The sequence below is a fragment of the Carcharodon carcharias genome, chromosome 10 (genome assembly GCF_017639515.1).
Source record: "Carcharodon carcharias isolate sCarCar2 chromosome 10, sCarCar2.pri, whole genome shotgun sequence".
Taxonomy (NCBI): domain Eukaryota; kingdom Metazoa; phylum Chordata; class Chondrichthyes; order Lamniformes; family Lamnidae; genus Carcharodon; species Carcharodon carcharias.
In genome coordinates, this window is record NC_054476.1 from 16,123,171 (window position 1) to 16,138,042 (window position 14,872).

At 42.0% G+C, this 14,872-nt stretch overlaps 1 protein-coding gene across 2 annotated transcripts in view; it reads right to left on the reverse strand.

Annotated features, from left to right (window-relative positions):
* Nucleotides 1–14,872, reverse strand: part of luzp2 (leucine zipper protein 2) — a 360,632-nt gene that overhangs the window by 191,647 nt on the left and 154,113 nt on the right. For both annotated transcript variants that reach the window (XM_041196750.1, XM_041196749.1), the window contains exon 2: nt 2,486–2,603. In XM_041196750.1, coding sequence (XP_041052684.1) covers nt 2,486–2,603 — 118 coding nt within the window. The remainder of the gene's footprint in view (nt 1–2,485; nt 2,604–14,872) is intronic.

Here is a 14,872-nt window from a genome sequence, read left to right on the forward strand (position 1 = left end):
GCCAACTCCAGCATGGTGCCACCACAAAACACAGCTTCCCTTCACCCACCCTGGCGGCATTCCATAGGGATCGTTCCCTCCGTGACACCCTGGCCCACTCCTCAACCCCCTCCCACGGCACCTGCCCATGCAAATGCAGAAGATACAACACCTGCCCGTTCACTTCCTCTCTCCTCACCATCCAAGGGCCCAAACACTCATTTCAAGTGAAGCAGCATTTCACTTGCACTTCCCTCAACTTTGTCTACTGCATCCGTTGTTCCCAATACAGTTTCCTCTACATTGGAGAGAACAAATGCAGACTGGGTGACCGCTTTGCAGAACACCTTCGGTCTGTCTGTAAGCATTACCCAGACCTCCCTGTCGCTTGCCATTTCAACACACCACCCTGCTCTCATGTCCACATATCTGTCCTTGGCCTGCTGCATTGTTCCAGTGAAGCTCAACGCAAACTGGAGGAACAGCACCTCATCTTCCGACTAGGCACTTTACAGCCTTCCGGACTGAATATTGAGTCCAACAATTTTAGATCTTGAACTCTCTCCTCCATCCCCACCCCCTTTCCATTTCTTCCCCCTCCTTTTTGTTTTGTCCAATAATTTATATAGACTTTTCTTTTCTCACCTATTTCCATTATTTTTAAATGTATTTCCACCCATTGTTTTTCTATACCTTTTACGCCCTTTTAGTATTATTTCACCCCACCCCCACTAGAGCTATCTGTACCTTGCTTGTCCTGCTCTCTACTCTTAATTAGCGCATTCCTTTAGATAATATCACCACCTTCAACACCTCTTTGTTCTTTTGTCTGTGACATCTTTTGGTTATCTCCACCTATCACTGGCCTCTTGTCCCAACAAACCGCCACCTCCCACCCCCTCCGCACACCCCCCCCCCCTTAAACCAGCTTATATTTCTCCCCTTTCTTATTTTTACTTAGTTCTGCTGAAGTGTCATGAGGACTCGAAACGTCAACTGTACTCTTCTCCGCCGATGCTGTCTGACCTGCTGAGTTTTTCCAGGTATTTCTGTTTCTGTTTTAGTACAACGATGTATCTCTTAGTGCTTTTAGATTTTTTTATGTCATTCACTTTGGAAGAATGCGATCATGTTATTGCAGCAACAATTTAACTTACATTCCTTGTGCCATTTTGTTCATTATTTCTGTTTTTGTTAACTATATGGAAGTAAATTCAAGTTCAGTAAAATAATTGAAAAATTCTTTCAGTAAAGAGCCCAAGTGACAGTATGTTTCTTGCAAAGCACATAATGTCATAATAGTGACGTAGTAGATCAGGACACAGTACTTTATCCAGCTGTACTTATCACCACCCCCCCCCCACCCCCGCCTTAAACCAGCTTATATTTCACCTCTCTTCTATTTTTACTTCATTCTGTTGAAGTGTCACTCAGACTCGAAACATTAACTGTGCTCATCTCCGCAGATGCTGCCAGACTTGCTGAGTTCTTCCAAGTATTTTTGTTTTTGCACAGTACTTTTACCTCTGGAACTGGGATTTAAATTCTGCTTGGACCAGATCTCTCTGTTTTCACCCTTGAGGATCCTAATTGAAGTGAACTTGAGCAATCTTATGATTCCCAGATGGACTGAGTTCAGAACACCAAATTACTTATGCAACGAAGCTAATGAGTCAACATCAATCAGTAAGAGCATGAGCATAGGACGGAATCGTTTTCTGAGTTTGAGATTAATGGATTTAATGGGAGCACAGGAAAAGATACTGGAAAGTATATCCAACCTACGCTTTAATCGTAGATTATTGTCACTCAAAAAGGAATGAAAAGTACAAAAAAACTAGACAGGAAACTACAATTGTTTGGTAATCAGTGTTGAGAATACATAATAATGTAACATTACCCATTTCTGCCATTGTAGGACAATCGCCCTGAATTATTCACTAAGATAAAAGCAAAGTATTACAGATTCTGGAAATCTGAAGCAAAAACAGAAATGCTGGAACTCAGTAGGTCTGACAGCATCTGTGGAGAGAAACATTCTCTGAAGAAGATTCATACGGACTCTTTGTCTCCACAGATGCTGTCAGACCGACTGAGCTTTTCCAGCATTTTCTGTTTCTGTTCCTGAGTTATTCAGATTGGCTGCAACAATTATTTAGAAGCATGAAGCAAATTTGTGAATCTTTAGGAAGAAGCCCATACTTTTCCACACTTAAGCTTATCATTTCAAGTTCCACATGGCACTTTACATTTTTAGGTTCAACCGTTAAAAACAATTCCCTTAAATTTTAGTCTATAAATGGACTGAATATCACTGATAAAAAAAAAAGATGGCACGGATAATTCGATTCATTATTGGCTTCTTCACAATAATGTTAGTTTTACCCAGCTGGCTGTCCATTGTTCTTTATATGCAGTGTGAAAGCATATTCCCAAGCCAGAAGCCCCAGGACTAAAGACTTAAAATGTTGTAACATGGAGAGTGGTTGGGGGACAGTTGTCTAACCTGAAGATTTGTTTTCTTTCCTTGCAACCCTGTTGCTGACTTTGAGAGTTGCTGAAGAAGACTACTTTTCTCTGTGGAAATCTGTTTCAGCTTTCTTTCCAGATCTTCATAATTCTGTCTGAAAAAGAAATGATTTGAAGAAACTAATGGTAAGCAACTTCTCAACTGGATTTAATTGATAATAAAACCAAGGATATTAACACAACTAAAAACTTACACTCAAGGGGTTAATCGTTCAACTTTCTTTTGTCCCCCTTTGCTCAAATTTCATTACAAATCTTTGAACACCAATCTGCTGATGAACAGTTTTACAATATTGGTTCATTCTGAGCTATGGCTCCATTACAGCATTCCTGCTTCAGGGTTATGGGTTTAAGTCCCACTCCCACTTGAACACAAAATCTAGGTTGACACTTGGCACAGAATTGAGATGTCAGCCTGCATTTTACAGGGTCTCAGGGAACGTGCTGGGTGTGAAAGACGAGGTCAGAAGGCAAGGGGGTGTGCCTGTTGCTTTACCGCTGTTCCGGGCAGGGAAGATGGAGGACAGCTTTCCCACCCACAGGTAAATTGAGACTCTTAAGTGACCAGTTAGATACCACTTAAGGGTCTCTTCCCGCCATCACTTGCATTTTACCAGCGGCCTCCTTGTGGGTCAGGGGAGGTGGGGCCCTCCTGGTTGGGCATCCTGTGATGGTCCCCATGGAAACACATACTGTTGCCCGCAGCAACCACCCTCCCACCATGACATGGCCCTGCCTAATTGGCGCCAATGACCCTGACTCCTCTCACCTGTATATTCCTGGGCCCACTGCATCACTGGTACTCTTGCCTGGTTACAATGTGAAGAGTGGCCACCACTCTCAGTGGTGCTGCTGGGATTGAAGAGCTACCAGCCCTCTGATTGACTGGCTGTCAGCTTTTGAGGGTCATCAGCTCTTAAAGGGACGGGAACACCAACAGATTGATGAACATAAAATTGAGTTGTGGCTCCGAGATATAGCCAAGACAGGGTTGTTCTTGTCTTTTTGGCTGATGGGGGTGGCCACTGCTGCCCTGCAAAATCCCAGCCATTGTCTTTTGAATGTGACATTAATCTGAAGCATCTCCAGGACTTCTCCTGGTTGCCTGGTCTACATGTAGCCCTCAGCTAAAACAGGTTATTTGATCATCTTCACATTACTGTTTGTGGAAGTTCACTGTGTGCAAATTAGTGCACATTGCCCTCATTACAACAACGGCTACACTTCAAAAATATTTCATCGACTATAAAGCTCTTTAGAATGTCCTATGGATGTGAAAGAGGCTATATAAATGCAAGATAAAAGCAAAATACTGTGGATGCTGGAAATCTGAAACAAAAACAAAAAATAGCTGGAAAAACTCAGCAGGTCTGACAGCATCAGGTAGTTCTGATAGTTCATCAGTTAGTTCTGATGAAGAGTCACACAGACTCGAAACATTAACTGTATTTCTCTCCACAGATGCTGTTAGACCTGCTGAGCTTTTCCAACTATTTTTGTTTTTGTTATATAAATGCAAGTCCTTCTTTCTATCGAAATACCTGCAATAATCGGCTTACTTGAAAACATGCTACCAAATTTGTCATGATTTGATGTCTATTGTATTACAATATTGCAAACCTAGAAAGGGCACTTTTACTAACTCACAAAAGTACATGTGATGCATTCTTTAGGTACAGCATTATGTTTAATTGTAATACTTTATTCCATTAGGTCTCTTTGATGTGATTAATAAGCCAATGGACACCCATCATCCCTAAGCCCACTGAAAGTTAGTGATGGCCCAGGGATGAAATGGGGGGTGACATGCCTTTCTCGTGCCCTTAGAAGGCCACCCACATGACATAATGTGGGTTAGCCAGTCCTCCAGGAGAATTCCTCGTAGTCAGGCAACAAGGGACCTGGATACTGAGAGCCACCCGCCAATTAAGGCCCACCCAGCGTGGATCGTGAGCGGCAGCGCTCAGCGCTACCTGCGCAGGTGGGGTCAGGAGGGAGAGCAGGTCTGGCACGCAGTTCCCGCATGCGTACGAAAGAGGGCTTCAAACTCCCTGAGGCACAGAGCTGCCTTAGGGAGATTGAAGCGGTTTGTGAAAAAATCTATTAGCAGCACTAAAAATTTTTAAAAACACGTCCCCTAACGTGACTCGGTCGCATGAGCTGGGACATCTTTTTAATTCAAAAATAAAGTTTTCAGTTAATGTTTAATTGCTTTAGGGAACTTCATCCCGCTCGTGGATGAGGTTTCCTAAAATATGTAAAGGCCACTTGGCCTTTTCGCCTGCCCGCCAATCGTAAGGTTGGACAGGCGGCGTTAATTTGATATTAATTAGCTTGTTAATGGCCTTAATAGACCTTTCAATTATCGGCAGGGTGCGCAGCCGACTCCGGTGCTGACCTCCAACCACCACAACCATTTTACTTTTGCTAGGTATGACTCCAAGCGGCGGACTGCAGTTTTGCTAGGGCTCCTTGATGCCACAACTGGTCAAATGCTGCCTTGATGTCAAGGGCAGTCACTCTCACCTCCTGGGGTTCAGCTCTTTTTGTCCATGTTTGAAGCAAGGCTGTAATGAGGTCAGGAACTGATTGGCCCTGGCGGAACCCAAACTGGGTGTCAGTGAGCAGGTTATTGTTAAGCAAGTGCCATTTAATAGCACTGTTGATGAGCCCTTCCATTACTTTACTGATGATCGAGAGTAAACTCATGGGGCAGTAATTGGCCAGGTTGGATTTATCCTGCTTTCTGTGTACAGGACATACCTGGGCAATTTTGCAGATAGCCAGGTAGATGCCAGTGTTGTAGCTGCACTGGAACGGCTTGGATAGGGGGTCGGCAAGTTCTGGAGCACAAGTCTTAGGTACTATTACCAGAATATCGTCAGGGCCCATAGCCTTTTCAGTATCCAGTGCCTTCAGCTGTTTCTTGATATCACGTGGAGTGAACCGAAAATTGGCTGAAGACTGGAATCTGTGATGCTAGTGACCTCCAAAGGAGGCTGAGATGCATCATCCACTCAACACTTTTGGCTGAAGATTGTTGCGAATGCTTCAGCCTTATCTTTTGCACTGATGTGCTGGGCTCCTCCATCATTGAGGATGTGGGTATTTGTGGAGCCACCTCCTCTGGTGAGTTGTTTAATTGTCCACCACCATTCACGACTGGATGTGGCAGGACTACAGAGTTTAAATCTCATACATTGGTTGTGGGATCGCTTAGCTCTGTCTATCACTTGCTGCTTATGCTGCTTGGCATGCAAGTAGCTCTGTGTTATAGCTTCACCAGGTTGACACCTCATTTTTAGATATGCCTGGTGCTGCTCCTGTCTTGCCCTCCTGCACTCTTCATTGAACCAGGATTGATCACCTGGTTTAACGGTAACAGTAGAATGAGGAATATGCTGGGCCATGAGGTTACAGACTGCTCAAGTACAATTCTGCTGCTGTTGATGGCCCACAGTGCCTCATGGATGCCGAGTCTTGAGTTGCTAGATCTGTTTGAAATCTATCCTATTTAGCACGGTGGCAGTGCCACAGAACACGATGAAGGGTATCCTCAATGTGAAGGCAGGACTTTGTCTCCACAACAACTGTGTGGTGGTCACTCCTACCGATATTGTCATGGAAGATGCGTCTTCGTCAGGCAGGATGGTGAGGATGAGGTCAAGTATGTTTTTCCCTCTTGTTAGTTCTCTCACCACTTGCCGCAGACCCCATTCTAGCAGCTGTGTCATTTTGCACTGGGCCAACTTGGTCAGTAGTGATGCTACCGAGCCACTCTTGGTGATGGACATTGAAGACCCCACCAGAGTACATTCTGCACCCTTGCCACCCTCAGTGTTTCCTTCAAGTGGTGTTCAACATGGAGGAGCACTGATTCATCAGCTGAGGGAGGGCAGCACGTGGTAATCAGTAGGAGGTTTCCTTGCCCATGTTTGACTGATGCCATGAGACTTCATGAGGTCCAGATTGATGTTGAGGACTCCCAGGGCAACTCCCTCCCGACTGTATCCCACTGTGCCACCACCTCTTCTGAGTGTTTCCTGCCGGTGGGACAGGAAACACCCAGGGATGTTGATGGTGGTGTCTGCGACATTATCTGTAAGGTATGATTCCGTGGGGATGGCTACATCAGGCTGTTGCTTGACCAGTCTGTGAGACAGCTCTCCCAATTTTGGCACTAGCCCCCAGATGTTAGTAAGGAGGACTTTGCAGGGTCGACTGGGCTGCGATTGCCCTTGTCGTTTCCTGTACCTAGGTCAATGCCAGGTGGTCCATCCGGTTTCATACCTTTTTTGTGACTTTGTAGTGATTTGTTACAACTGAGTGGCTTGCTAGGCCATTTCAGAGACCATCTAAGAGTCAACCACATTGCCGGAGTCACATGTAGGCCAGGTCAGGTAAGGATGGCAAATTTCCTTCAGTAAAGGACATTAATGAACCAGATGGGTTTTTACAACAATCGACAATGGTTTCATGGTCATCTTCAGACTTTTGATTGAATTCAAATTCCACCATCTGCCATGGCGGGATTCGAACCCAGGTCCCCTGAATTGTGTCTCAGAAGCATCATACCACAGAAGTGATAGTAAACTGTGCCAAAAAAGGCCCCTGGGTTTTCAACTTTTATCCCTAATTCTGACGGTCTCATTCCTTATTAGTCCAAATTAAACATTAACCTCTTTCATTGGCCTAGAGTGAGGGTCACCTCTGTAACGAGAGTCATGTAGACTGAAGACAAACATCCATCTCTGATTCCCCGGGCCCCCAGGGTGACATTCTTTCATGAACAATTTATTATTTTAATTCGTTCAAGGGATGTGGGCATCACTGGCTAGGCAGGCATTTATTGCCCATCCCTAATTGCCCTTGTTCAGGGGGCATTTAGGAGTCAGTCACATTGCCGTGGGTCTGGAGTCACATGTCGGCCAGACTAGGTAAGGATGGCAACTTGTTTCCCTAAAGGGTATAATGAACTAGATGGGGTTTTTATGACAATCAGCAATGGTCAGACTTTTAATTTCAGATTTTTTATCGAACTTAAATTTCACCCAGGTCCCCAGAGCATTACCCTGGGTATCTAGAATACTAGTCCAATGAAAATACCACTATGCCACGACACATCCTTGTATATACAGAGCAGTTGTACAAACAATGTTACATTTTTTATCAATTAAACAACCTTTACCATAAACAATTCATAGTAACATGCTACCCTACTCCATGGATGTTAATACAATTAAGAATACATGTTAGCAGTAATTTCCTATCACAATGTCAGAAAAGATGTCTTCTTAAAATATAGGTGTTCTATCCCTCAGATATAGGTTAAGGCATTAGCAAACCTCAGCCTGGTTAGAAAAATAGAAGCAAGAGTAGGTCATTCATCCCTTCAAACCTTCTCCGCCATTCAATATGATCATGGCTGATCCTCTATCTCAATGCCACACTCACGCTCTCTCCTTATACCCCTTGACTATTTAGAGTCTAGAAATTTATCTATTTTCTTCTTAAATATATTCAGTGAGTTGGCTCCCACAACTTTCTGTGGTAGAGAATTTCACAGGTTCACCACTTTCTGAGTGAAGAAGTTTCTCCTCATCTCAGTCCTAAATAGTCTACCCGTATCTTGAGATTGTGACCCCTTGTTCTAGACCCCAGAGTTCTCTTTTATTTTCGTTGCAAGTTTAATCTCATACTCTATTTTTCCCCTCTTATTCAATCTCTTGATCCTCCTTTGCTGAACTCTAAACAGCTCCCAATCTTCAGGCTTGCTACTTTTTCGAGCAACTTTGCACGACCCCCCTTTGGACCTAATACTATCTTTAATTTATTTTGTTTGCCATGGTTGGGCTGCTTTTTCTGTCATGTTTTTGCACCAGAAAGGAATATACAACTATTGCAATGCATACAGTCATTGCATAAATATTAGCCATTGCCTATCCACCTTTTAATGAAATTCCCCAATCTATCTTAGCCAACTCATGCCTCATACCTTCGTAGTTTCCTCTGTTTAGATTTAGGACCCTAGTTTCGGATTGGACTACTTCACTTTCCAACCTAAGGAAGAATTCCATCATGTTATGGTCACTATTCCCTAAAGGACCCAGCACAGCAAGATTATTAATTAACCCCTTCTCATTGCACAAAACCAAATCTAGGATACTTGTTCCGTAGTTGGTTCCTCAATGTACTGGTCTAAAAAACCATTTCGAACATACTCCAGCAATCCATCTGCCACAGTATTATTACTAATTTGATTTTCCCAGTGTATATGTAGATTAAAGTCACCCATGATTACTGTAGCAACTTTGTTACATGCATCTCTAATTTCCTGTTTAATATGATCCCCTAACTTACTACCATTGTTTGGAGTACATGCAGCTCCCACTAATGCTTTCTGCCCCTTCTCACTTCTTAGCTCCACCCAAACTGATTCTACATCTAGGTTTTCTGAGCCAATATCCTCTCTCACTGTTGCACTGATTTGATCCTTAACTAACAACAACACGCCACCTCCTTTTCCTTTTTGCCTAAACGGCAAATATCCTCAGACATTCAGTTTCCAGCCTTGGTCACCCTGCAGCCTTGTCTCTGTAACCGCAATCATATTGTACCCGTTGATATCTATTTGCACTGTTAATTCATCTACCATACTGCGAATGCTCCGTGCAAAAATGTAAAGGCCAACTGGTCCATCCTTTAATTGTAAAAGTGGACAGGCGACAAAAAATTGCATTCAAATGCCTCCTTAATGGGCTTAATTGGCCACTTAATTGTCGGCGGGCGCACTTCTGGCTGCCACATGTGCCTGCTGAGCAAGATATTGCGCGAGTGCGTGGTGATGTCGGGATGCTTGCCCAATGTCATCTTGCGCTATTTCACTGCCAGACAGGCCCCTGCCTGCGGGGCGTGAAATTCTGGCCATAGAGATGATGTATCATCCCCATAATTACACTCAAAAGAGTAACTGCCCTTTTGTCGAAACATGAACCTGAGGTACCTAAAGAAGACAAAATAAAAGTAATAAATGACTGCATAAATTCACTGATAATATTAGGTTACAGTTTTTTCGAAAATTATGCCTGGATTTTGCAAGATGGCGGAACCGTCAGTGTTCGCCGTCTTTACTCCACCAACACTGACAGGTACTTCTGGAGTCTGCACATGTGCAGAATAGCAGAGGTTACTGTGAATGATTCCACACTTCTCCAGAGAGTACACCCTTGAGGCACTCCCTAAAACTTCAATTATCATTTGTCTCGCTGTAAAAGCCCTTGAAAAAGCTATGCATTGTTAAATGAGGTATATCTGGGCTTTTAATGTTGCACTAGTTTTATAACTATTACCATAACTATAACTCTTGCTGACTATTTATAACTATAACTCTTGCTAAACATCCAAAAAAGTTAATTTGATATTTGTTGAAATTCATATTTCTCTACTATGATAAAGAAAATTCGATGTACTTTTTTTAAAAGTTTATTTCTATTTTAGCTTCCACCTTAATCAAATCATATTCATTAACTGGGCTTAAATTGCTACAGGGAAAGGGGAAACCGTGGCACAGAAATCACTAGATCTTTTGTGGTTAGCTTTCTTCAAGGTCAGCAGTGAGTACCCTTATTATGCTGTTGGCTGCTAAATCTGGGCCATTGTTCGTATCTTAAAAGATCATAGTATTCATCTCCTTAGAGCAGAGAAGTTTAAGGAGACATTTAAGGAGAGGTGCTCAAAATCAGGAAGGGTTCTGACCAGATAGATAGACAAACACTAGTCCCACTGGCTTGAAGGTTGGTATCTAGGGGACACAGATTTAAGATAAATGCCAAAAGAACTAAAGGGGGATGGGAGAATTTTTTTTAACCATCGTGTTGTTATGATTTGGAATGCACTGTCGGAAAGGGTGGAGGAAACATTCAATTGTGACTTTTAAAAGCAAGCTGGATAAACACTTGAAAAGGAAAAATTTGCGGGGTTATGAGGAAAGGACAGGTGAATGGGAGTAATTGAAGGCTCGTTCAAAGGACCAGCTTAGCTCATTCAAAGAACCGAACGGCCTCCTTCTGTGCCCTACAATTCTATGATTCATTCTTCATTGAATAGCATGGACAATTTCTATGCTGTATGGAATACACTTTTCTTGACCTTTTAATATAACATGAAACAGTTATATAGCCCATGTAAAAAAATAAATAAATTATTTGTGCAGCCTATTTTTTCTAGGAAATTTGATTGAAGACTATCTCATGCTTTCTTCTTCATTTGGTGTTAAAATGGCTTGTGAAAGATGGAACTAAATTAAGCTTTAATGAACGAACATGAATTGCCATGGAAGTAATTCATTTGTTTCTGAATCCTGATTTGGCAAGCTGCACAATCATTGCTGAAGGAAAACAATAAATTGACACTGCAGCTTGACTTTAAGAGATAGCAAGAGATCTGACAGTAATTGTAACTTGGTCTATTCTCCATGAAAAATATACCGATTTTAATATTTTATTGCTGAGAAATTAATCTGGCCAGTTTTAATACAAAGAAGTGTCATTCTGAGGGTAACATTCAAATCAGTTCCACAGTGAATTAATATAAATGTAGGTGAAATGCAGTAGCATTTAGCATCTCTTCAATTTATGGAGGTCATTTTCTACATGCCTCTTGTAATTGCCTAGTTCCTTTGCATGCTTTACAAAGTAAAAGTCAATTTAGTGTCATGGTTTACAAAATTCAGGGTATTTTGCAATTAGGCTGCTGTTTTTCATTACTCAGTAGTCAATAGGGATACAGCAGATCCCATCAACTTGGAAACTCTTAGATCTGACAGTGAACTGTCACTGAGATGACAGTGGGATTAATAATATTTTGACCCCTGCTGTTTGTATCTCAGGCTGGGTCTGGCTAATATTAAACTTGATCCCATTTCCATGAAGGGAAGAGGACAAATTCCTATTTTTAGCTGATTTAATAGGTTCAATCTGCTGTTTTAATTAATTCTTAAAATGTAAGTGCCAGATGCAAGTAAATGTCAAATGGAATCAAATAAATACAGCCCAAAGAAACTTGAATCAGCTCCACTGTATTGCATCACTTGTGCTGCTGTGCAAAGTCTTGTATTAACTGGAACATGCATATCTATGTAGTAATCCCTCTTCAAAAACTGAAATTTAAAACTATGATGTTCAATGTTAATAACCAGACAGGGAAAAAATGACTTATACAACATTCACAGGGCACACATCTGACAACCAATATGGATGCTCAATCGTTTTCTTAAAATTTATTACTTTTCTCCGAAGCCAATCTCTGAACTGTCAGGATTCTTCTAGACTACAAAAGAGGAAGGCTCCTGAAAGTGATGGAAGGTTTAAATATTCACTTGAAATCATTTTTTCTCTTCATAGTTGCACACAGGTGATTATTTTCAGCACTTCTGGTTACTTAGCTGCTTAAGTGTGCAGCCTGGTATGATATTGAGGCATAGACCCAGGAAAATCTAGGCTGTTGTTTGAGCTGAGGCACCAGATTTCTGCTGCGGCAGGTTTAAAAATCAAGAAAGACTTGCTTTTCTTTGATGTCCTGCACAACCTCAGGACATCCCAAAAAGCTTGATGGTTAGTAAGATACCATTGAAGTGTGAACACTGTTGTAATGTAAATGTGCAACCTTTAGCCTCTATGCTATTAGACTGCGAAGAGAAGTAAAGAGTCAACCAAAATTATTTCTCCTGATTGTTATTCAGTGTCTCCCATCCCACCCCCCCACCCCCACCCCCCCCCCCCCACCCCCCCACCTCCAGTTCACTGAAAAATGTTCATGTGTGAAGCGTTGGTCAGAATAAACAAACAGATGAAATAGCAGACAGAAAGAAACAACATGCCATTAGGTTCATCCCATTCAGTCATTTTGCAAATAAGCAATATGATCCTTGATATCAGCCCTCCCTGACCATCTGACACCTCTGACATCTAACCTAGCTCTATGCCTATGTAATTTATACACTTCATGTCACCATTAGCACATCCTTTAGCTAATATCACTACCATCAACAGCCCTTTGTCCTTATGTTTATGACATCCTTGGCAATCTCTCCTTTGCCTCCACCTATCACTGGCCCTCTATCCAGCTCCACCTGTCCTACCCCCCTTGGACAGCTTATGTTTCACCAAATTTTTTATTCCTCTTTGGTTCTGATGAAGAGTCATTCGGACTCGAAAAGTTAACTCTGTCTTCCTTTCCACAGATGCTGTCAGACCTGCTGAGTTTTTCCAGCAATTTTTGTTTTTCTTTCAGATTTCTAGCATCTGCAGTATTTTGCTTTTAATTTATACACATAACCCCTTGTTCAACCTAACTCACCGAATTCAAATACCTCCACATTGACACTGTTGAATTCTTTGATCGTAGGAAATACCTCAGTCAAATCACCCCAAAATTATGCTTTTCCGGTTTGATTGTGATGTCCACTATGTTTGACCAGGTTGTTCTCATTCACCACCCAGACTTGTTTATGAAGAATGGATACCTGCATTCAGCATGAGAGGACTATCACTACTCGCAGAATTGTACCCCAGTAAATGTACTTCAACAAGCTAGAAAGGGAAAAAAATGTTGGCAAGACAAGGCTCACGGCAACAATGTTAGGTATTTTTCAACTTCTGTCTACAACATTTACACTGGAAAACAGGGTGGCCAGCTGGTATTGGAAAATTAAAGAAAAATCACCCACTCGTTGGCCACTAAAGGACAACTCAATGCGAATTATGGATGAGCTTGCAAATGTGTGGCCATCACCTTCCACTCGAGACAAGCAGAAGTGTGTTTGACTACGAAAATCTGTCAGTTGTTGAAAGTTTTGTATGAATGCACTGAGCAAACATGTGAATGCTACACGCATTGGCCTGAGGTCGTGAACAGCCTAACCAATGATCTGTAAAAGGACTGCTCACAACAGCCACGATGTTCCTACTCCACTTTTCCCATAAAAATATTGCGACTCATTCACATCAACTCAATGCCCCTGCCCTTCTCTAAAGTTTTCTTCCAGATCTGAGAGTTTACCACCCCGATGGTGAAGTTGAAATTGCACCTGCATATTTCATACTGGCAGCAATGCAGTACAAATAGGAAGTTTATAATATTGTTATATTTCAAAACTCTGTCTTTAATTTTGGAAAAATGAAGGGGCTCATATGACCTGTTCTGCAGTCTGCTTAACAAATGGTCTAGGGTTTCTAGTTGTCAATAATTAAAGGGAGGCAGGGACTGTTTTACTGGAAGGGAAACATAAGGTGTCCATGACATCAGCGTCTGTATTTATGGTGCTAGACTGCTAGTCTCCAAAATCCCAGGAAGGTATTGGGAACAATGAGTTCTGAATGGTTATGCTTTAAACCATCTATTTATGTCCAAGATAGAATAGAGTGGAGTCAAAGAATAGCTAATCAGCATTTCTACCTGGATACAAGGCCCATGTGGTTTACATTGTCATGGAGATGGGCTTTGAGAGGGGAAGGGTTTCTAAGTTATGCCTGAGAACTCAGACATAGACAGTGTGCCAGGATCTGGGACAAAGAGAGCAGCTAGAGGTATGGATCACCATGCAGGAAAGCAGGTGAGAGCCTCGCACTCAGATTGAAAAGGTCAAATTTGTCAGGATTTGAAAGAAGGCTGGTAGATTCAGTTAGCTTGCAGCAGAGGGAAAATCTCTAAGAAAAGCCTTCACCATGAAAGAGTATGTTAGAAGTTACCAGGTTGGAAAGGTAAGGACAGAAGTAAGCTCTCAGGAGCTAAGAATCACTTTGGGATTGGGTATGGAAAGATCAAATGCCTACTTAAGATATAGTGTGAAGTACACCCATGAAGTGGGTTTCTCAATTGTGTTAAATGTAAGAGGGGAAAGATCTATTCTGTAACTTTAAGTATAAAGTTGCCTACAAAATAACAACTAGTCAATGTTGCTTGCAGTTTGCTTGTTACAGTAAATGTCCTAAAATGTGAAATCTTGATGTGTCATCCTTTCAGCTATTACCTGGAAGTTCAAATTTGTTTTTAAAAGTTGCTGGTCTATATGGGAATTGTAACAAAGACAGTAGGTAAGAATATAGGGGTACAGTAAGAACTTATTGAAATGGGATGAATTACTTCAAATCTCCAAGCAAATTGGCAGTTAAAGCTTACCAAATGAAGCTTGCACAGCCTTAGGGCCTGCAAAAGCTTTGGGAGCCGGACTGGAGTCAGAGGATGACAATAACAACTAAGATTAAATGTGCTCCTCAATAGAAAGGGGAAGAACAGGTAGGAGGGAAGGCCTCTGCCTGGGTGAAAAAAAAAATAGGGACATACAGTGCATGTACTTGTTACCAGT